Genomic DNA, 24,999 nt, shown 5'->3' with positions numbered 1-24,999 from the left:
GAATCTTCTACTGGATTAATTAGTGCGGCGGCCGGAGGCGCAGAAAAAACAGTCTAGGTAATAAATAAGTTGATAAGTGATACCTGGCATTTGTACTATCAGAATGTTAGAGGGTTAAGAACTAAATCTACTGAATTTTATGAAAATGTCTTAGCTTCCAATTTCTCAATTATCTGTTTAACGGAAACTTGTTTAAATGAAAATTCAATTAACTCTCATTATTTCAATGATAACTTTCAAATTTTCCGCAAGGATCGTAATTATGATACAACTACAATGAAACGTGGGGGAGGAGCATTAATAGCAGTTGACAAATGTAGTTTCTCAAATGTTTTGTATAAAACGGAGTTTAATATACCTGAAGTTGATGCAGTTTGGGTAGAAATTGATAATGGACATAACACAAAGTTTTTAGTAGGCAATATTTATATTACCCCCTATTTCTCTGTTAAAGACTTTAAAAATTATTTTTCTTTTTTGGAAGCCAATCTTAGTAGATATCCTTACCCTACTATTCTCACTGGTGACTTTAACGTGCCAGGGACTGACTGGAAGTACAGCCATACACAAAATGTACGTCATTACTACAACAAAATTAAAGGACAGTTTCTACTTGAAATAATCAACACGCTTGGCTTAGAACAACATAATAATACTTTATCATTTTATAGTATGCTTGATCTTGTATTCTCTAACATGAATGTTATTAGTATTGATAAACATCCCGACCCGTTTGTCAATGAAGATAACTCTCATCCTGCTCTAGACATTGTCATTAAAACTTATTCCAATAAAGATAATTCTAATAACCCTAATTATCAATCCAGCTTCAGGAACTACAGTAAAGGTGATTACCTTTCTCTCTATGAGATTTTACTAAAATTAAATCGGGATTGTATTTATCATATGGACAATGTAAATGATATGGTTGAATATTTAACAAATAATATGGTAAATGCATTGGAACATTGTATTCCTCTCTCAACAAAATTTCAATCTAAATACCCACATTGGTTTTCGAAACAACTTATTTATCTTTTGAAACGCAAAGAACACTCATTTAGGCAGTACAAAAAAACAAATAATGAAATTCAGTACCATAAATTTTCAGACTTAAGACGACTAGTGAAAATAAAAATTAAATCAGATAAAAACAAATGGATTGAAAATATAAATAACAAAATAAAATCATCCCCATCTAAATTCTGGAACTATGTTAAAATTATGAAGGAAGGTTACAAACAGTCTCTTGAAGTTATCGAAAATAACGTACTATTAAGTGATCCAGCTGCTGTTGCCAATTCCTTTGGTAAACATTTTGCTGAAGTTTATGATCAGCCACGTGATGTGCAGTTCCAACCACAAACGCATAAGTATGAAACTAACTTAATGCCACCTATCATTACAATCAGCCGCGTTCTTTGGGCTATTAAATGTCTAAAATCAACCAAATCAGCAGGAGTAGATGGTATTCCCAACTTTATTATTAAAGGCTGCAAGGAGATATTAGCACCTATATTAGCTCACATTTTCAATAAAAGTCTGAGTTCTGGAATCTATCCAAAATTATGGAAACAAGCTATTGTTGTCCCAGTATTAAAAAAAGGTGATAGACAATTACTTACTAATTATAGACCGATATCACTTTTATGTGGCTTTTCTAAAGTTTTTGAAAAAATTATACATAAACATATTTCTTTTCATACTTCCCATTTAATAGCGGATAGTCAACACGGTTTTGTACCTGGTAAAACTACGATCACAAATTTATTTGCGTTTGTTAATTATACGTACGGCGAAATTTTATCCCGCAAACAAGTGGATGCTATATATTTCGATTTAAGTAAAGCATTTGATACATGCAAGCACTCTCTAATTGTAGATAAATTAACTAGTTTTGGTTTGAATGCCTCCTACACTAATTGGTTCTGTAACTATCTAAATGAAAGATCCTTTGCTGTTCGTATTTGTAGCACTTTATCTTCATCTTTTAATGCACCGTCTGGTGTTCCTCAGGGTGGAACCTTATCACCTTACTTATTTGTAATTTTTATAAACGACATAGTTAATGTTATTCAGCATTCGAGAGCTTTGCTCTATGCGGATGATCTAAAAATATATAGTACCATTAGAACACCAAGTGATTGTTTATTGTTGCAAGAAGATATAAATAATGTAACTAAGTGGTGTCAAACTAACGGAATGAAATAAAATCTTAAGAAGATTAAAATAATATCATATTCTAGGAAAACATATACAGAAAATTTTAACTATGTAATAAACAACAACATGATACAGAGAACTTATTGTATGCGTGATCTAGGTATTCTCTTAGATTCAAAATTTTACTTTCATCACCACGTGGATAATTTAATTGCAAGTGCAAACAAAATAATTGGGCTTATAAAATATTTAACTTATTTGGCTAGCTCTCTTGATTCTGTAATTAGTCTTTATTTTACCTTAGTAAGATCGAGATTAGAGTATGGCTCTGTCATCTGGAACTCTATAACTACCACTGACTCAAATAGACTTGAAAATATACAAAAGAAATTGTTCAGATACATTTATAACAAACATTTAATAGATGATAATTCAGAGAATTTTAACTACGATCTAATCCTTGAAACCCTGAACACGCATACACTGCAGTTTAGAAGGAAAGTTTCTGATACTGTTTTTGTAATAAATTGTTTTATAAATGTTTACCACAGCACTTAAATATTAAACAAAATTGGTCTTCGAGTTCCTTCATTCAATCATAGAACAATGCGACCCTTTCGAACGTATCACATAAAAAATGAGCTATCAAAACGGTGTACTGATAATTGTAATGATATGTTGAAAGATTTAGACCCATTCCAAAGAGCAAAATTCTCTATGAAAGATATTTTGAATTCTTAATTTTCTTGCAGTTAAGATAACTTCTGATGTAAATAATGTTTTATTGTTATATCATTGATAAGAATTAATTTAAATTTGACAAATTTAGCTACTTAATCTTATAAGTGTTCTTTGTCATGTGTTTATGTTTGTGTTATCCCATTTTTATTGTTGTGTTTATCATTGTGTTTTGTGTATGTTATTGTTGTTTCTTTATGTAATATTTGTTAAGTGCCTACCTGTTAAAGGCTTTGACTGTTGGTAGGCACTCAAATAATAATAATAAAAATAAAACATATATTATAATACTATAATATATGTTTAGATTTAGAACTTTTTATATTACTATTTTTGGCTGTAAAAGTGATTCATACGTAAAACAAGCAAATTAAAAAAAGATTGTAACTATAGGATAATTCACCGTACACTAAAGGTTTAAATTTTAAACTTTAGATAGTTTATTTCGGTGTTCAAAATGCGTCGGGGAACACTCGGAGATAAACTAGCAGACATGTAGTTGTGCACGCACGCAGAGTACTATGAATAATGCCGGTGCATTAGCCCGTAGCTTTGTTCGAGTAGTCATCTGAAGGCCCGGTATTAATAGCCATGTTGATTTTTTTTTTTAAATTTTCTCGTTATCGCTATTTTTTTTAAGGTCTTTCTCAAATTTTAACACGATACCTCCTTTGCGTTTGTTGTTTTCTCACTAACATTCCTAACATATATTCACTGAGTGACATATAATGTGTGTAAAAAAGTAACGCGAGTGTTTGCTATTATCACTTGCGTGATTTTTTTTACATCAATTATACTACAATTAGTAAATATCTGTTGGAAATATTGGTGGCCAAAACAAAAAAAAAAATAAATTGAATACACAATGTCAGAATTTCCTCGTGGACCTCTTCCGGCTCGTCTGGCACGTCGTGGGCGGGGTCGCCCCCGGTGTCCCCCGTGGCCGTGCTAAGTGCGTAATCGTCGAGGTACGTGGGCGGGCGCCGCCACCGCCGTGGTTGTGGCCTCGCCTCGTCGTCTGATGCGGCCTCTGCGGGTGATGTCCCGGGCGTGTCCGCGGGTTCGTCGCGGGGCCTGTTGGACGTGGTGTTCGTGAACACCAGGGTGCGGTATGGGCGCGGTTCGGGTCGGCTCCTAGCGGGGGTCACTTCTGGCGAGTCGTCCTCTTCCTGGACTGCGTCGCTCTCCGGCGTACGGCGTCCGTTTTCGTCCGGAGTGGGTGGTCCTGCGTCTCCGTCTGGGTTCCTCTCCTCAGGTAGGGCGGTGAGCCGGATGTCGTCCCTGTGCACCTTCTTCAGGCGCCGTCCCTCCGTGCGGACTAAGTACGTCGTCCTGCCTAGTCGTCGCCGTACCGTGTATGGCCCGCCCCAGCGCGGGGCCAGTCCCGCGCAATAGTTGCGGGGTGCGGCTGAAAGTGGGTGTAGTCGCGCGAACACCTGATCGCCGACCTGCACGGCGGGTGGAGGATGATCTGTGGTTGGGGTGATCCGGTTGGCGTACCTCTCCTGCCTACGTCTTGCCTCGTCGTGCAGAGTCACCCGTCGTTGGTCACGTTCCTCCGTTGTCTCGTCGGGGTGTGGAGTGCCGTGTGTGGCCCATTCTCCCGGTAAGGGCAGGTTGTGGCCCTGTATCATTTCGGCCGGTGTGCGGCCGGTTGCGGCGTTGGTGCGGCGTCGTACACAGAAGAGGGCGTCAGCCACGTGCAGGTCCCACTGCGTGTGGTCCGCCCCCAGCCGGATCCGGAGCTGTGCCTTCAGTTCCTGGTTCCGGCGCTCTGTCGGGTTCGCTCTCGGGTGGTAGGCGGGCGTCGTGTGGTGCTCGATCTGGTGTTCGTCGCACCAGCCCTTCCAATGTCGCCCCAGGAACTGACTGGCGTTGTCCGTCAACACCGACTGGGGGTATCCCCAACGTGACAGGAACTCCCTGGTCAGCAGGCTGATGATGGTAGGTGTGCGCACGTTCCCGCATGGATACGCCTCCGTCCACCGCGTGAAGAGGTCCGTCACGACGAGGAGGAAGCGTTTGCCGCGCGGCGTGCGGGGGTAGGGGCCCATTACGTCTAAGGCTATCGTTTGGAAGGCGGTGGTGGGTTCCCTGGGTCGTTGTTGCTCCTCGCCGTCACGCCGCCTCGCTTTCCTCGCCTGACAGACCTTGCATTCGCGCACGTACGTACGTCGTATGTGACGCGGGGCCAGTGGTAGTGCCGGGTGACTTCTCGTCGTGTCTGATCGGTCCCCGGGTGTCCAGCGAGGTCGTGGTCGTGGAAGAACCGAAGGACCGCTTCTCGGGCTTCCGTCGGGACGTAGGTCCTCCAGTCTTCCTGGTGTCCGGGTGTGTGAGTCTGAATCAGGCCGTCTTGCACGCGCCACGCCTCGTGTCCGGCGGTCGCTTGCTGGCGGCGTCTTGCCGCGTCTGTTGACGTTTCCTGTGCTCGACGTACCCGGTCCTGGACGTCGGCCACGGTGTTGGGTGGGTCTTCGTCCCCGTCCGCGTCGGCAGTGATGCGCGCGCATGCCGAGTCGTGCGATGCGTGTCCGTGTGGTGTGTCCGGGGGTAGGATCTCCTCCCAGTCGTCCTCGTCCGTCAGCTCTGTTCGGTCGTCGGGTTCCCGCGACAGTAAGTCGGGGAGCTGGTTCTCCGTGCCGGGAACGTGCTCGACGTCGAAGTCGAACGACTGGAGGAATAGCCCCCATCGTATGAGTTTGCCTTTCCGCCCCTGCATCGTACGCAGCCAGGTGAGGCAGCTGTTGTCCGTCCTCAGTGTGAAGCACTTCCCCTCCAGGTGGGGCCGGTACTTCTTCATGGCCCAGACTACGGCTAGGCACTCTTGCTCGTTGCTGTGATACCGGCGTTCGGCCGGTCCGAGCTTTGCGCTAGCGTAGTCGATGATCTCGCTGACCCCGTTCGGGTCCATGTGGAAGAGCACCGCGCCCACACCGAGTGCGCTGGCGTCGGTCTGGAGGTAGAGGCGGCGTCCGGGGTCTACTCGTGTGAGGGTGTGACAGCGAGTGAAGGCGGTTTTTATTTCTTCAAAGGCGCGTTGCGCGGGTTCGCCCAAATGGTACCGTGCCCGTGGTGACAGGAGGTCGGTCAGCGGTGCGATGGTACGGGAGAAGTCGGGAATGTACCCCCTGAGCCAGTTCACTAGGCCGATAAACCGTTGGAGTTGCTTCCTCGTCCGCGGTGGTGCCGCCTCAGCGATCTTGCGCAAGTGAACGGGTTGGGGTCGGTTGCCAGCCGCGCTTACTAGGTGGCCCAGGAATTCGACCTCCTGGTTCCCTATATGACACTTGTGGTGTGCGGCCGTGAGATGGTGTGTGGCTAAGCGTTCTAGGACCAGCGCCAGGTGTCTGGCGTGGTCCTCCCACGTCTCGGAGAAGACGATCACGTCGTCGAGGTACGCGATCGCAAACCGGCCCAGGTACCCCTCCAACACTCGGGTCATCATTCCCTGGAACGTGGCCGGTGCGCACTTTAGCCCAAAAGGCATGGCGCGGAATTGAAACTTCCGCCCGTCTGGTATCGTGAACGCGGTTTTCCCCCTGTCTTCCGCTCGTATGGGCACTTGCCAATACCCAGCCTTCAGGTCGAGCGTACTGAAGACTTTCGCGCGGCCGAGTCCGGCTACGGCGGCGTCGACGCTGATTTGAGGTGGGGGTGAGCTAATCGTGATAGCGTTTAGCAACCGGAAATCGACGCAGAAGCGTAGCGAACCGTCTTTCTTTGGGGCTAATACGACGCAAGCATTGTAATGACTGTTGGACAGTTCGACTACCCCGTCGCGAAGCATGTCCGCCACCTGCTCCCGGATGGCCCTCTGCTCCCGGAACCCGTAGCCTCTCGGGGCCTCGTGTACTGGGTTGTCGTGGGTGGTCGGGATGTGGTGTTCGGTGATGGTGGTGCGCTTCAGTGGGTCGGCTACCGCGAAGACGTCCTGTCTTTCTGCCAACACGCGTTCCACTGCTGTACGGTACTCGTGGCGGAACTGGTCTAAGGTTACTTTCTCCCCCTGACTCTCGGGGGTAGTGCCTATGGCGTACACCGTGAGCCACTCGCGAGTGCCAATGTAAACTCGTCTGGGTTTCATTTCGATCACCGCATCTTGTCCCGCTAACCATGGTTGGCCTAGTACTATCCCTTCGTGTAAGTCCTCTACCACTAGGGCGGTTACTGTGGTGACGTCGTCCCGAATGCGTACCTCGAGTTCGGCTTGCCACACTGTCCTTCCCGGTTGTGTGCTGGTTGCTAACCGCAACTCGGCTTGGTGGGGCTGCAGCGTGCCGGGGGGTACCAGGTGGGGGGCCACGAACACGTGGCTCGCGCCCGTGTCTACCAGGGCCGCCGTGGGTCGCCCGTTGACTTTCACTGGGATGCGGAGTAGGCCGTCGCGTGGGCGGACTAGCTGGTGTAGCTGCGGAGTGGCTGTTTCCGCGGCGGGTGTGGGTTGGCTCGGGTTTCTCGGAGGCGCGGGTTTTACCGCCGTGCCCCCGGGTGGGCGTTTCCCGACGTGTTGGCGGCGGGTGGTGTTTGCCGGCGTGAAGGGCAGTCGACATGCCAGTGGCGGGTACCTGCGGGGCAGCCCAACTGGCATCGCGGTAGTGGGGGTTCCTGTTGTGTCGATGTCCCATCGGGCCTACCAGGTGGTGGTGCGTCCTCGATGGCTCGTCGCGGGCGGTCGGGTGGGTAGCCCCCTGCTTCCCGGTTCTGGACGCTGGCTATTCTCTGACCCCTTGGGCGTCTGACCAGGTCCCGGTCGGTGTTCGGGGGGTCGTAGTGCCGCAGTCCCCGGATGTTCCGTTCCGTGTCTATGGCTTGTCGGACGTAGTCCTCGACTTCCTCTGCGCGGTAACACCGCATGAACGGTTGCAGTTCATTGTGTAGGAGGGTGGTAATGGTTGCGAGCGCGGCGGTTGGTGCGGCACCGGGTGCTACTCGGTTGAACAGTTGCATTTTCTTGGCCAGAAACTGTTCGACGGGTTCGCCGTCGCGTTGGCGTTCGCCATAGAACTGCGTAGTGCATTGGACCAGTGCGTGGTCCGTGTCAAATCGGCGGTTGAATGATGTTGCAAACTCCTCCCAGGGCATGCCGAAGCGTCCCCAGATGCTCCACCATTGGCGGGCGGTCCCCTTCAGCTGTTCGCTCGCTCGCCCCGACCATTCGTCGGCCGGTATTCCGGACCGCGCTAGTCTTACCTCGCAGTGTGTTAGGAAGTCTCTGGGTACTTCGTGCCCTATTCCGCTGAACTCGGGTAGTGCTAACTTCCCTGTGTAGTACGGGTTGCGTGTATGCATCCCCGTGTTTGGTCCGGTGATTGCGATTGGTGGTTGGCTGTATTTGGGTGCCAGATTGGTCCGGGCACTCGTGAGGCCCGTAGTCGGTAGTATGCCTCCTAGTGTGACGTTAGCTGGTGCCTCCGTCTTGAGCGGTACCCATGACCACGGTACTTGGGTGTGCTGCTCGCCGAGTAACGTCTCGCTCCAGGGCTTGCCCCAGGTATGGTCGGTGACGTCCCGGGTGTTCGCGCATTGGCATGTCCTATACCACGGCAGTGATCCCGTCAATAGGTCTATTTCCCTTGGTAATAGGCACCGCGTGCACACGAGGTCTGTAGGTGGTGCCTGCATGTTGAGCTGTATGTTGTACGTTCAAGTTCGCCGTCTGTGACGGGCTGTTTGTAGTCTGGGCGTGTGTTGTAGCGCGCGGGTTTGAGATTGGCGGCGGGCAGGTGCCCGGACAGCCGCACAAAGAGGAGGCGAAAACGGTCCGCGCGGAGTGGGGGTATCAGGATGGTTGCCCGAAGCGGAGAGCGTGAAGCGGGGTGACGAGGTGGGGGTAGGTGCCCGGACAGCCGCACAAAGAGGAGGCGAAAACGGTCCGCGCGGAGTGGGGGTGGTGACGTCGCTCCGTTGCTCGCCTCGCCGTGATGACGTGCGGGGGTGGGGGTGGTTGGAGTGTCCTTTGTCCGCTCGCCTCGTCGCGTCGGTCTGTCTGGCCTTCGACCCTTCCTGTGTCCAAAATGGCCGTTTCGTGTCTCCGCTGTCGCCTGTTGGTGAATTTATTTCGAAAATGTCCAGAAGGGGGAAAAAAAAAATTTTCACGTTATTTTCTGCCCCACGCAGCGGGCGCCAAATGCCGTCGTCCGGGGTCTCGGGTTCGAGTCCCGGTGTGGCTCCTAGTGGGAAAAGGCGGTTCTTGCTACGTATTGTCCGGGTGGGCGCCAGACTAGCTCGGTTCTAGTCGTGAGATTGGGGTCGTGGATGTATGTGCCCCTGCGTGGCCCACTAGGGCCGGCGGCGGTGTTGCGTGAGATGATTTTAAATAAGAGGCGTGGAGTTGAGGTGGTGGTGTCGTACCTTTTATTCATAGGAACGAGTCGTACACAATACAACACTCTACAGAGGTCCCCGGGGGGGTTTACTCGTGGTTCCGTGGCGCCGTATGGTTTGTGTTCCGCGTTACGTGGCCTCGGACGCTGTTACGTCTCAGACGTCTCACTGGGTACGCAGGTAACGTAATTTCGTAACACAAAGGCGGGACGCAAAATACACTGAATTAAGGGGGCGCGCACAGGTTACGTGGCACTCGTTACTCGGGTAACGTAAGTTAGCAATACAAAGTACGGGATACAAAAATACACTGAATTAAGGGGGTGCGCACAAGTTACGTGGCACTCGCTACTCGGGTAACGTAAGTTAGCAATACAAAATACGGGATACAAAATTACACTGAATTAAGGGGCGCGCACACGTTACGTGGCACTCGTTACTCGGGTAACGTAAGTTAGCAGTACAAAATCCGGGACACAAAAATACACTGAATTAAGGGGGCGGACGATTGGAGACGGCCAATCCCGTATGCAAATGTCTCGGCGCGGGTGTTGTGCCCACTGTGGTGAAACACGCACCGCAATTTAGTTTGTCCAAGTTCCCTTGCGGGTTTGTGGTCAGCGCCGTGCGCGTGACCTTAAATAAAGTTCTGTAAGTTACGGGAGGCGGCCCGTGCCGTAGACTGAAGAACAGCCCCGCTGACCAAGTGTGGTGCGGGGTGTCTTTAAATTAATGCGGCCGGATTAGGTCCTGGACCGAAAAAAGGGACCGGGTACTCACGGAGAGGTTACGTAATAAAAGGGGTTCTGTTAATTAGTGACTATATTTACCGGACGTTACTTTCGATGAAGACAAAGGATGTTGCCTCTCCGTGGGACGTAGGTCCGCTCCGGTCCGTGAGCTGCGCTGAACTGCCGAACTGGCATGGCGTCCGAGGGAGGCTCGGCTTCTCTCGCGCCAGGCGTGACCTCATTACGCTAGACTCCAAACGGGTGTGTCTGGAAGAGATTTTATTGTCGCTAAAATCCTAATTTAATGTTTCAGGAGGAATGGGTACGGTTCTTCTCTTGTCTACTCAGGTTTCCGCGGCTTTGCGTTTAATTGCTGTTCGGCTCGCCTGACTCGGGTGGGCCATGGCCAGGGGTGTGTTCCGTTAGCGGGAGCGTATACTGGCGGGTGCAGGTCGGGCTCTGGGGTGGTCGTCGGCCAGACGACGTCAAACTTACAATACGAAACTCGGACGCGAAAATATACAATTCTTCAAATAAAAATAAAATGCAGAGCGTCATATATATATAAACACATATATATATACTAATCTATAAAATATTTGCTTTTCAAGTAACAACATTTCTGGACGCGAATCACACATCTACTTTCTGTGCCCACCGCTAGAATTCGCTGCCTGAATCGTCAACCTTGCTTGCCGCCATCATGCGTAGATGGCAGCTCGAAACAAAACGGTAATTTTAAACTATTGTAAACGGCGCTAATAAAGGCAAAAAAAAAACAAAAACTTTAAAACAATACTAAACTCAGGCTTGAGACCTGGTTTTAGACAAGAAATTTTATTAAAATATTGTCAATCTGGTTAATCTTCAGTAAACAGTTTCACCACACGTTATACTTATATGGCATTACTAAAATATTAACCTGAAAATTTTTAAACGCCATATTATAACACTAAGTATAATGTTGGTTTATTTGTTTTTTGCTTAAACGACTGAAATAAAACTGTGAATAATTCCTACAAACAAACCTTAACCTTGTACAGTAGACTCAACATTATTATTAAATAAAGTAAAGTGTGTAAATTAAGTAAAGTGTGTTGACTTTGCTCCACGTTGTTTGCGCGATTAGCTGTCTAAAGATACATTTTTGAGGTTATTTTTGGGATATGTGACCGAGGAGAATTAAATGAATTACAAAAAAGATTTTTTTAAAAATAATATTGACTTCTTTGTTACTGGATACTCCATGATATAGTCCTAATGGGAATTTACTAGAAAATAATTTACTTTCAATACTATAATAAATATAATATTAAATATATTATATTATTATATTATATTATATATATTATATTATAATATATTATATTATATTAAAATGTTATTAAAAAGTAAAAATAAAGATTTTCCAGTGACAAAATTTGAACCACGTCTCTTGGGATAAAATACCAACATAGTGTCAACGTGAGCCCTAAGACACGATGTGGTTGCCGTATGGACCTTAAACAGTACAGAAATGAACATGTTTATTAATGGCTCTTGCTTAAATAAACACTCCCTGAAGTATGCTAAACATACATTGTACAAATCCATCCAGCAAGTGTAATTCCGATGTTTGAATAAACTAACATTACACACGGGAGTTACAACCTGTATCTATGCGTCGATTTCAGTACACTGTGTAAAATAACATAACACAATGTGCTGCAATGACACCAAACATAATATTAAAATAGAGTTAACGAACATTAAGTTTTGAAGGGGCCTGGCTATTTTTGACGTGACAACGTGTAATAAAACGATGAACCCCGGCTGAACGCACGAAAAAGTGTCCCGTTATGGTGTGTCCCGTTACGCTCATTGTACGCTTGCGCCGCATCTATCTCTCTTCCACTCTATTGGAACAACCATAGATTTGACTTTTTCGAGGCACATTAAACTTGAAACACTCCTATTCGTTTCCTACTTTTCCTATCATCGTCCTACCCTTAACAGAATAACACAGATTGGAAGAAGTTAAATAGCAAACATGTATAAAAGTATAGTTAAAATAATCTCTTCGTTAAAGTAATAAACATATTTGAATTAATGAGTGCAAATAAAAGTAAATTTATCAATTAAATTGTAGATTTCATTTCACTCCTTCTTTGTATCCATACAAAATAGTGATAGTTCAATAAAAATGATTCAATTTTATTCATAAAAGTATGCGATCATTCCATCAATGATTTGTTATGATTTGTCACGTTAAACTATCGTCCGTAAACCGACTTTACAGACAACCAATTTTTTTTCTTGGGTATGCAGGATGTATCTAAAATACACTGTTGCTACACAAGCATGCCCCGTAGGGCCAGCAGAAACGTCAGTGAACACACACGGGTCTGGTGTGTTTTGTTGCACACGGCAACTACTCCGACCGGTAATTTTAATTAAATTAGCATTTGTATTCAGTTGCAATCGATCCACGTGGCTAATTGCCTCTAGCTATGCGAACGGATTATTCTAGCAAAGGAAAATGAAATTTTCGATTTAAAAAAAAAAACACCTTCAAAGACATTATTCCTGATGAAGGAAACAAAAAAAAAATACAAATTGATCGACACTATTATCTATGAAAACCAATGTGTAAATATTCCTGGCGAATTTTTGAATTAGTTAAATGTGCCGTGAATTTCCGTTCCGCTACCTCAAACTGAAGGTTGGCTCAACCGAACCTTTTGCTGCGGGATCTGAATTCGCAGAAAATTATTATGTAATGACTCTGAATTAAACGTCTGCAGTATAACATTATCGAATCGAGCGCAATAACCGGCAAAGAAGAATAAGAAGAAGTGACTTTTACCACGAATATATTGAAATTTCCACCGAACAGCCCTTGATTTATTTAAACGACGGGAATTTACAATGGAGTTTGGCTCACAGTTTGACGTAGTTCCAGAAAGTGCGAGGCCAAACATTTCTGTATTGCGGTGTCAACTTGAAGGAATCGTGTTTCTCTCGTGGCCGGTCACACGTCAGAGCTCACGAGCCGGATCACATGACAGTTTTTTAATTTACAGCAAAAAATAAAACTGTGAATAAAGTAAATAAACCATTGTAAAAAAAATCTGTCATAAGATAAGCTAAAAAAAAAAAGAAAAAAATTGGTTGTCTGTAAAGTTGGTTTACGGACGATAGTTTAACGTGACAACGCCATAACAAAACATTGATGAAATGATTGCATACTTTTATAAATAAAATTGAATCATTTTTATTGAATTATCACTATTTTGTATGGATACAAAGAAGGAGTGAAATGAAATCTACAATTTAATTGATAAATTTACTTTTATTTGCACTCATTAATTCAAATATGTTTATTACTTTAACGAAGAGATTATTTTTAACTATAACTTTTATACATGTTTTCTATTAAAAGTCTTCGAATCTGTGTTATTCTGTTAAGGATAGGACGATGATAGGAAAAGTAGGAAACGAATGGGAGTGTTTCAAGTTTAATGTGCCTCAAAAAAGTCAAATCGATAGTTGTTTCAATCGAGTGGAAGAGAGATAGATGCTGCGCAAGCGTACAATGAGCGTAACGGGACACATCGTAACGGGACCATGTGCATAACGGAACACTTTTTCTTGCGTGCAGCCGGCGTTCATCGATTTATTAGACGTTGTCACGTCAAAAAAAAAAACATTCTGTAACACTGTACTGGCCCTAAAATCTGCGGGGCCCTGGGCTGTTTACTTTTTCGGATGTTCTCACCCGGAAAATTAAAAAAAAATAACTATATATATATTTTGTTTCAAACATTTAAAATTCAACCTGGAACTTAACTTCCGACGATAGTTTTTTTACCTTGTTTATAGGGGTTATAGTCGTAACATTTTTTTTTTAAACAAAAAATTTACTAAACAAAAAACGCAGCAAGTAGACCAATGGACATTACGGTAAATTTAAACATGTTACTGACACAACGCTTCAACTGAACTAAAGAATTCCGAAAATATTTAAGGCATTGGCACAGATTAGGCCTTTACCAAGCACCCAAACGAATTAAAAAATAGTCATCTGGGAAAAAAAAACTTGAAAAATTGAGACGGAATTAAGATTAACATCATATATTATACGAAGCTCCCATTGAACACAATGTTAATGATGGGTTCGACTACTACTAGCGCCGTTCGCAGGCCGCCACGAGCTTCACTAAGCCAACGAGACACGCCAAGGCAAAGGATAGGAAGTTGCCAGACCTGTCTGTATAACTGTGTGACAGATGCACCAAACGAGAGCGCGTTTAAAATTCAAGGCAACGCCATCTATTAAGTCCATAGCTAAACTGTTATTAGCGCCGTTAGTTCGCTAGCGGCCGCGATCTACACTAAGTGGACGGGTCTCACCAAGATAAAGGATAGGAAGTTGCCTAACCTCACGATAAATACAACGTTGTTCAAAGCATGGAAAAAAAAAAAAAAAAAATACTGTGCTTGGTCCCGCTGAAAATGGAACTGTAAAACACTAGTCTTTTTTGCCAACGGTAAATTATTTTACACCACGTTATTGATTAGTTGGATACATAAAAAAATTACATGCTACCTAGGTCCTAGGTGAACCCGTTAAAATATTTCGTAATGAAACCAAAATACGATGTCAAAAATGGATGGGATTACTAAGCATATAAATTATTAAGTAAGCACCTAATTCAGATATTAGGGAAAAAGGGTAAAAATCAGAAATATTTTTAGAAGTTTACTTTTCATATAAAATCCTTATAATGAGTCGATAAAAAATTTTTCGAAGACAGTTACAGATAGCGGTTTTTAGTTCTATAGTTACAGACAGGAAAAATTCGCGGTTTCAATGACATCTAGTATTAGAGTCCACGATCATCTATGTACTCAAGCAAATTACACTTGCTCATAGGCTACTGACTTGTGACACCTGTCAAATGGGATGCCTGTGATTCGATTTTTCTTTTGTTGAGGATTATTAATTGGGATCACAGACTTCAGGTTAAATGTGGCCCAATCACTCAAGCAGCAGAAAGGTATTTATTTTCTAGTTTATCGTGAAATCAAGCAGTAGATCTTTCCGGTCTCTACCTATAATATTGTTCAAGTGCTTGAAACAATATTTATTTGAGCTGGAATTGAAATATTATTGAAAGAAAATCTACAAACCTTATTATTTTTGTGAAAGTTGGGTAACAGTATTTGGAAAGTTGTTTTAAAATATTAAATTAGTTTATTTATTAACTGTTTAAAGTTATTCATAAATAATAATAATTTTAATGCTCAAATTTTGTTTCCAATTTCAGGTTTATTAAATGCAAAAGTTCGTCAACTAATTATAAGAATATTTTATTTTAATATAAAAATTTCAAAACCTTTATATGTACCTACCTAAAATATAATTTAGTTTCCAATTATTTAATAAGAATTTTTAAATAACCTTGTGTGTAGTTATGGAAACGGTTCAGATTGTACAGTAATATTATAGGTAAAATTAATATGAAGATAAAAAACCTTCACTTCTTTCATCATTTTTTTTTTTTTTTTTTTTGGAATTTGTTGCCTTTTATGGTAATAACAGTACTTTTACACGAATTCGGGCTAAAAAATTAAATATTTGTCTTTAATGGAATAATATTTGAAAAGGTTTATCTATTTGAATTTAATTGAAAATATAAATTTTAATACATTTTCAGTAGCTTTAAATATATCTAAAAGTGGACTTTCAAAGTCGGAATCATCACTCGAAACCCACGGCATGCGTCTCTCCGACATCGCGAACTAGTCTATCCTGTCTGGCCGCCTGGCGCAACGAACATAGCGAACATAGCGAACATAGTATGTGACCTCGGGATAACTCACATAGACACACACATCGAAAGATCCTTACATGCGCTAAACATTTGAAGCAACAATTTAATATGTTGTTTATATATATATCCTGTTTATGTTAAAATCCCAGGTAAAATGTTCCATCATCGACCAGCGTTTTTTTATTAATCTCTAAACATACTATTTTTCTAACTACAGTAAGCTTACCCAAACATTATATAATTTTTGTTTATCATAACTGATGCACTCTTCTGCCCTCATTAAAAAAAAATAATAAAACAATTTTTTTTAAAATTTATTTTTCTATAATGCTGTTTATTGATGTGACTTTTCAGATATTGGACTATAAAAATAAATCTATGCCATTTGCTTCATTAAAATCTTCCTCTGTCCTATCTTAATATTAAACCCATTTTTGAATTTCAAAAAAAATTCAAATTTAAAACACTCCATTTCATCTCTGGAGCCATGTTCTAAAACCACGTATCTTCGCAGCAGTACAGACAGCATGGTCTTCATTGCCATATAAGCATAGCTCTTGCCAAGGCACATCTTACGCCCGTAGGAAAACGGGATAAACGAACAAGCAGGACGACTGGCACTATTCTCTCCGCTGAACCTGTCAGGATCAAATGTGTCCGGATTCGGAAAATATTCTGGATTCCTATGCACTAGATAAATTGGGATTACGACAATTGTGCCTGCTGGCAAAGTGTAGCTGTTAACACTGACATCTTCGTCAACCCGCCTTGCCACAAGTGGAAGAATGGGATAAAGTCGCAATGTCTCATTTATCACTTTTTCCAAATACGCCATTTGTTGCAGATCTCTTGTCGTGACAGGCTGGCTTGTATCTTCGCCGAATATGCTTGCCTGCTCTTGTAGGACTTTCCTCTGCACATCTTGATGTAATCCCAGCAGCATCAGTGTGGTCGCTACGGTGTAGGCTGTGGTGTCTGTTCCAGCTGCGATAACGAACATGGTCTGGTCCTGTAGTTCCTCTATGCTCAATAGTCCTGGATTTTCCACCATGGTTGAAACCATGTGTTCCAGAAACCCCAAACGTGGCTTTGGTTTGTCGGTCGCCTCAGGTGTAACATATGGTTTTCTCGAACCAAGATACGAATCCGTTTTATCTTTTACTAAACGAGTTACAAAATCATGAATAGGTTTAACCAACGAAATAAGCTCATAATAAAAACTTTGAAACTTATGAGTCCAATGAAACCACAACCACGGTGTTTATAATGACAAGGCTCCCACTTCAATCATTTTTGGGAAGTTTTCTACAACACTGTGCTGATGATTTTTACCTTGTATGTTCATCGGCACGCCCAGACTCGTCTCGGAGAGCATCTCCAGAGCGCAGGGCATCGAGTAGTCCGCCATGTTGAATGGCTCTCCGTGGCAGCGTTCCTCCAGCAGGTCAGCCATGCGCTGGCTCTTCTCGTGGAAAGTGCTGACGTATGAGTCGATGATGCGATTACTGAAGGTCGGTTCCATTAATTTTCGGAATTTCTTCCAGTCTTCAAATTTGGCAGTAAGCAACGAATTGCCGAAGACTATGCTAACTGGGTTGTACATCATTGGCTTACTTAAAGTTTTGCTGCTACTTAAAATTACTGATATGTCCTTAGGGTCTATCATTCCAACACATAGTAGCGGTCCAACCCACAGTTTACACACGGCACCGTAGCGGTCGCGTAGTTCCTTTATGTAGCTCAGTATATCTGCCCTGTGGGCGATCACTTCACACGTATTGCCCAGAAGAGGAATTCCAGTGGGTCCAGGTATCCCGGCACCCAGCTGGAAGTAGCGGCTCCTCTGGAGGTACCACCTCACGGCGATGCTGATAATAGCGACGGTGGCTGCTGAGAGACAGCAGAAGGTCCATGACTGAAACAAGTCCATCGCGAGACTATAACGTGGCGAAGTGTTCGGAAAGAAGTATTTAAATGAGCCCAGCGTATTTTAGCGGCCTCGCTCTTAGAAGTAGGCCATGGACACCTCTACACAAAATCATGTTTTAGATTTTTACGAGATAGCGTCTTATTAAGTATAATTAGTGGTTTAACAGAAAGAAAAACACCATTCTCGCTTTTCAAGTTTGGGAAAAACTACTTTTTTGTTTATAGTTTTAATGATGACTTGACTGTCTGGTTAAAGTATACTCTCTTGTTGAAAAAACCTTATACTTGGCAATTTTAATTAAAATATGATTCTACAACTCCCAAGACTAAGTGTTTGCCATTTTTTCAGATTGCATACCCTTCAGACAAGCATAAATGTTAAACATATAAAAGTTTAAAATAAACAGGAAAATAATTGTGGCACTGACATTGAAAAGGAGATAAGTGCCTTTTTTTTTTTTTTTTTTTTTTTTTACTAAAATGACATTTACCCAGAAAATAATTTCCTGTCACAAGGCCAATAGCTCTGAAAAGTAGGCAAGTGCCTATGGCGTTTCATTATTTGGATTCAATTAGTCGTAGAGACACTGAGGTAACTCCATTACAGTTGGCATAGAGAAATAGGTAAGTGCCATTACCCAACTAACAAGCAATAACCTCCATGCCACAGTTATTGCTTGTATTTATAATTGTATCTATGACATTCACACGTTCACCTACTTTATTAATTATTTGTGACATCTTCCTTGTTACATTATCTATGATATCAATACCGTATGTTTACATGTTTACCTTTCACTTGAAGATGGCACGAAAGAAAACTGATTACCGTTTACCAGATAAGGTAAGTGTAATGGAAATATTGTTTTATTCATTGTACGTATGTTCCACTGTATTGTATTCTAATATAAGTAACAGTCAATTGTACAGATTGTTACACTTTTGTTTTAGGGCAGTTGCAAATGTCGCTACAAGTGTCATTCTCTTACAACGAATGATTATCGGATTCTTCATTCTGAGTTTTGCAGTTTAACACCAGAAGCACAAGGTACATATCTAATGAGTCTCATTAATTTGACTAACATATCACGACGGCGTCACGGTAAATAGGACGATTCTTCCCAAAGTAGAAGACAAACATCTGCAACATATAATGTTCCATCAAAAGGTGGAAACACACTGGTGTGCAACAAAACATTTAGAGAGATATTCATGATTACCAAAAAGAAAAATGAAAATCTTTTGACACGTTTGAAGAAAGGTTATGTGGTATTAAAAGATAGTCTTGGAAAGAATCCTGGGCACTTTAAAGAAATTGACCTAAAATTCTTGGTCTCTGGACACTCTTATATGCCTCGCGATCGCGAATTTGGTGTGATTGAAAAAAGGAAGGATGTTTTTAATTGTATGGTGCCAGAATAAATTTAAACAAGACTTCAAAAACCGTTTATCGTGGTTCCGATGGAAAGAAGCGATTTGTTTGATGTTGGAAAAGCATGTGACAATTTCATAAACACAAGTTCATTGAAGATATCTTCGAAATCCTGGATAAGAGTGTCTGAGGTAGATCTGCCCAAGATAAAAACAAAACAGAGCTTCAATGAGGTGGAAGATTGGGAGAACATCATCTTCAAGAAGGGAAAGTACAGTAAGTTTAAAGACATAAGTGAGTTTGACACGCAAGAAAAATCTCTATCACTCAATGAAGGAAAAAAGAAAGATCTACTGTAGATGCTGCCATACATGGACCAAAAGTACCACACATTTTATCAAGACATTTGTAAATAATGTTACAAAAATGTCGGTGGTATTATGATTATTCGTTTAGTTTTTAAATACTAAAGGAATAATAAATATTTGTCACCATTCTACATGAAACGACAGTTCAGTCCCTCAGACAGGGCAGCTGGCTCCTAAAAACCTGCATGTCGATATTCATTTATTCTATATATTTATATTTTATATATATATATTATATATTTATATATAATATATAATTATATATATTTATATTCCATATATATTTATATTCTATATATGTTATATATAAATTTATCTATATATTTATTTTGTCTCAATTTATACTCATTTGTTTTTTTTTATTTTCCTGAACAATTTCATCAATGGCCCTTACCTCCTATTCATTGTCATATTTATGGCTAGATGGTTTTTTTCTTCTCCTGAAAAATTTCATTAATGGCACTTACCTCCCTTTCAATGTCAGTGCCTCAATTATTTTCACGGTAATTTTTGAGTACCCAAGTCTACACAACGAATTATGACCAAATATATAATTTTATATAGAGAATAGAGTCTTCTAGTGCCTCGTAAACGATTTAACAAATACAAACATTCAGACACATTGAGAATTAAAATCATTTTGCGTTAAAAGAGTAAAACGGCAACGTGTGAGGTGCACAGTGGCGAATCTCTTAAGCACGTGTTAGGACGTGAATTAAAATCCCAGTCAATTTTGTTAATTAGTACTTATTAATTTAATATATTATTCTTATTTTTATCAATACTTATAATTATTTCTATAGTTTATTATAATTAGTCAATAATGAAATGTAGAGAAATCCAACATTCGTCATACTATAGAGAGTCAAGAAAATGTTAGCCTTTATATATACGACACCAAATAGAATAAAATAATTACTTGGTTAAATTTTCACTGTTTAATCAACACAAGAACGTTAAGGTTAGATTGTATGAAGCATTTAGAGATTGATTTCTTTCATTAAGCAAAAAATAAATATAAATACATATAATTTGTGATATAATATGTGTTTTAAATAATATAAATTAATATTGTTAAAATGTTTCTATTATTCTGCAATTAGTTTTTTAATTGTACTTAAAAGATAGCACCGCGTTCGCAAAGCTTTAAAAAACAATATATATACTTTATATATATATATATATATATATATATATATATATATATATATATATATATATATATATAAAGAACGCGAAGTCTGTTCCAATAAAGTTGTCTGAATAATAAATTAAAAAATATATTTAAATTTTCTATACCTTATTATGGCTATTCAAGTTAACACAATGTGTTACGGAAATTTAAATTTAAGATGATAGTTGGGCAAAAGAAAAAGCACCGACCTCCAAAAACGATGGAAAATATCATGTCCTAACAGATTGATTATTCTTGTCAAAATTATGATGGTTTTCTCCGTGTGCTCCTGATTATTCCCGTGGTTTCTCCAAGTGCTTCTGGTTATTTGTGTGGAATCTAACTCTGCATGAAGGCTTGTTTACTTACTTAGACATGTCATTTTATACAAGGTTACATTTAGTTGGTGAATTTCTGCTACTAAATCACTACTTGTATTATTTTTATCAGATGGAATTAAAACAAAATATCATTACTCAGTCAAATAATAATAAAACTCTGATACATCTGAGAAACACTTACAGGAAGGACGAACTTCCTTCTACTCGGAATCTAGCGAAGCCATCCTTCTTTTGTGATCGTTAGTGAGCATCCCGCATCCTACATAAAATAACTAAATATTATTTACCTGCAAGCAACACGTGTCGTCATCTGTTGGTAAGAATCGAGACTACTTAGAACGGGTTATTCTGCATGAGATAAATTAACTCTCGCTGACGAAATATTTAAAAACTTCTATTTAAGTAATGGTTTCAATTTAAAACTTTCAGTTTGCATCTGACATTAGTCACAGAAGCTAACATGTATCCTGGTCCGTTGTATGTAGCTGTATCAAAACGTCATCATTGTAGATACTGCAGCGAGGTGTTTACATTGAGAAGGAATGCTAGACGTTATGAGAGAGGCGAGTGTATTTTGGGACCTTGTCAAAAACCATTTAGTTGCAGTCAGTGTCAGAAATCCTTTGGTTGAAGATATTTATTGAATAGACATTGCAATACCTGTACAACTAAGGTGAATAAAGATAACGAAGACTGTGCTACAACATCGAAAAGAGGAATGAAGGCGAAACATTAGACGGCAATAATAATTACTAAGAATGTAAAAAAGCTAATGCTGAAAATACTGCTCTAGATCACGATAGTAATTTTAAATTTAAAACAGACGAAGAAAGAAGCAACCTCATTAGAAATGAAAATATATTTACACCAATAGGTATCTAGTCGTCTCCATGAAAATGTGAACGACGGAGAACCACCTGAAGCTGACAAGGATGAAGACTGTGATGTACCATCTGAAGCTGACATGACCGAAGACTGTGGTGACACATCTGAGGCTGACACGATCGAGGACTGTGCTGACACATCTAAGGCTGACATGATTGAGTACTGTGCTGAAGCACCTAAAGCAGGCAAGATCAAAGACTTTGATGGTGCCTGAGACCAAAAAGATGGAATGACGTAATAAAAAAAATTATCCTGTTCAAGCTTGTGATGATCACTAGCTCGATGATGAAAGTGACCTTGTGATTGGTGTTAGAATGGAAGACACCAGAGATAATAATATTTATTATAAACATGCAAGGAAGATGAACGAAGCAGAAAATATTGATTATACCTCATGGGAAGATCCTAACATATTGATTGGCTGACTAAGACTTCTACATGGTTCACTTTGTGCAGGAAACTATTCGAGAATCAAAGAAATAAACTTCATACTCAAAAAACTGAGGGAAGCTGGCTACATACAACAATGACTTCATTTAAATGTATGTGTATAAATTTGAAGAAAATTTAATTTTTTTTTTCAAAATGTATTCTAATATTTCTAGAAATCTGATTTCCAAATAAAACTTATAACTTAAAGGTGTAAAAATCGTCACCACTGACAGACAAAATGTAGACTAATAAAGTCATGCAAGTAATCATGACAAGTTCGATCAAAAAAAGTAATTGAAATCAGTTGGAGCTAAATGTAGATGGTGCATATGGAGCACTTTGAGGAATTGGAACACCTGCAACAATTATAACTTTGGTGTTCTTGTAGCAATTGTAGCTTTGGAGCTTTGGAGCTGTTGGAGCTTTGAAGCTGTTGGATCTTTTGGAGCTTTGGAGCTTTGGAGCTTTGGAGCTGTTGGAGCTTTGAAGCTATTGGAGCTATGGAGCGGTTAGAGCCTTTGAAGCATTGATAGATGTTGGAGCTTTGGAGCTTTATAGCTGTTGGAGCTTTTGGAGCTGATTCAGCATTGGAGCCAAATACATTTTTATTTTCCTTGGCGGTATCATGCAGAATATTATAAATCAGCTTACTGATGATGTAGCAACAAACTTTCCTTTAAAATATAATGTGTGGCTGGACTGCATATATGGCAAACCATATCCATTCGATGACAAAGTGAAGAAGTGTGCATTAAAGACATCGGCTGCAGTAATTTACAGTTCTAACGATGTGCAAACTGTTCAACACAGTCTCCAGAAACTCTGTCAAAAAGAGGAAGACTACGTCAGTAAAGGTTCTGGTTGGTCTCTGTCTAGTACAAACCGATTGGAGCTTAGAATTAGTAATTTCACACCGATGCGGAACTAAATGTTTATGAAATTGTTAACTTTCGCAAGTGTTTCTGTAGTAGAATAGAAGATATGTAATAAAATGTATTTTGTAAAAGAATTTATGCTGTTCTATTTACGAACCTGTCACTTTTATGCTAAATTGATGTTATATTAAATTAATTTTATATCGTCCAGGAACGAACCAAGTTTCGAATCAATCATTACTTTAATGAACGAATGTTTTGATGAATTTTGGATTTTTTCCCGAATCTCTAGCTATTTAATTACACGACTCCTACATGGAGTACAAATTTCTGGATGGCAGGCACCTCAGTAATAATAAATGATTACTGTACTCTAGCGGGTTAGAATAAAACTAGCATGATGGTAATGCACTCTATAAGACGAGCACACGCACAAGATGGTGTTCTCCAGCAGACGAAAACAAGATGATGGCAATGTCCTCTAGCAGGTGGTAGCTTCTGGTAGCATATACTGAACACAAAATGTCGGATTCATGATGGTCGTCAAGGTCAAAGTCAAGGCCAAAGTTCAAGGTCAAGGTCAAGTCAACAGTAGAGGTCAAAGGTATGGTGAACAGAAAATTATACTTACATGGCATCAGCACACTCTAGCAGATGGAAACAAGATGGCGGCCTCCAGCGAACGAAGACAAGGTGGCGGACATGACTTCATACCAGTTGACGAATTATGCCTTGGTATTGGTGGTGTCAGGTCAGTCTAAATGGCTTCCGTGGAGGTAGGATCTGCCGTTTTTTTATTTTTTGTTCTTACCAGTTTAGAACGAACCAAGGACGGGAATCGTTCTTATCAATCAGTATTCTAGTAAGTTAATTTTTTGATGAATTTTGAACTTTTTTAAAATTAAAATCGGATAATAAATAAAGATTTTCAAAATGGCATCTGTAACGATGATTCATACAGTGGTGACATAATTCAAAATTTTGGGTGTGCTGTAAGACCCTTTTATTACTTTTTTTGAGAATTTTTTAAATCCATTATTTAATTACTGGATTACTCTCGCCGGAAATCGAATTGAGGACCGAAATCGTTTAAATAACTAAACCTTTGAAGTAGGCAATTTTTAAAATTATTTTTGGTATTTTTTCGGAATTTCTAGCATTAAAATTACAGTTTTTCAAGATGGCGGTCGTAACGAAACATGCAACGGTTTTCCAGTAGCTTCCATGTAAGAAGGATTGGTCTTTGTAATTTTTTTTGCCCTCATCGGGTTCGAAACCAAGGACTCCGAGCTCCATGTTATAAGTGTAAATGTTTTATAATTTTTTAAAAATATTTTTTTATACTTTTTTTATTATTCAGTTCGATTGATTAATTTTTCATAAACTTTAAAATTTTTCCCGATTTTCTAACATAAAAATGACGTATTTTCAAGATGGCGGCCGTAACGTAAATTGGAACGATGACGTCATAATCAAAGATAGCGGTCATAATCCTAGATGACGTTAGAGGCTTATCAGAGGCTGTAGACATGGATGTTTAAGCCTCTTTTAGGAATTTGTGTTCTTTCTAAGGCAAAATGACTTTTGAGGTTTTCGAAATCCTAATTTTTGAATTGTGAATTTTTTTTGAAAATTTCGGCGGAATTTTTTTCAAAAAAATAAAATGGAAATTTTGGCCAATTTTGAGGAATTTGGGGCAAATTTCGGCAAATTGTGAAGGTCAAAGTTCAAGGTCAAGGTCATCATAGATGGCCGCCGTGACGTCACATTCCAAGATGGCGGACTGTCTCCTCGCTCATCGCCAATGCCCGGATGCCCTTTTGTATACTACTCCACGTTTATGTGTGC

The 24,999-nt window shown here is 40.9% G+C and overlaps 2 protein-coding genes across 2 annotated transcripts; both read right to left on the bottom strand.

The window, feature by feature from the left end:
- Positions 1-16,151: 16,151 nt before the first annotated feature.
- Positions 16,152-16,898, bottom strand: LOC134537321 (cytochrome P450 4g1-like). The gene has a single exon (XM_063377624.1). It carries the CDS (start codon positions 16,836-16,838, stop codon positions 16,152-16,154), a length of 687 nt encoding a protein of 228 aa, XP_063233694.1. The 5' UTR covers positions 16,839-16,898.
- Positions 16,899-17,036: 138 nt separating this feature from the next.
- Positions 17,037-17,705, bottom strand: LOC134537320 (cytochrome P450 4C1-like). The gene has a single exon (XM_063377623.1). It carries the CDS (start codon positions 17,703-17,705, stop codon positions 17,037-17,039), a length of 669 nt encoding a protein of 222 aa, XP_063233693.1.
- Positions 17,706-24,999: the final 7,294 nt, after the last annotated feature.

This window comes from Bacillus rossius, chromosome 12 (genome assembly GCF_032445375.1).
Source record: "Bacillus rossius redtenbacheri isolate Brsri chromosome 12, Brsri_v3, whole genome shotgun sequence".
Lineage (NCBI taxonomy): Eukaryota > Metazoa > Arthropoda > Insecta > Phasmatodea > Bacillidae > Bacillus > Bacillus rossius.
Note: the sequence above shows the minus strand (reverse complement) of the source record. Positions and strands in the feature narration are given on the sequence as shown.

What these genes read in the sequence shown, in the direction of transcription:
- LOC134537320 (XM_063377623.1), bottom strand. Translation starts at nt 17,705, where the DNA reads ATGGACTTGTTTCAGTCATGGACCTTCTGCTGTCTCTCAGCAGCCACC.
- LOC134537321 (XM_063377624.1), bottom strand. Translation starts at nt 16,838, where the DNA reads ATGGTTTCAACCATGGTGGAAAATCCAGGACTATTGAGCATAGAGGAA.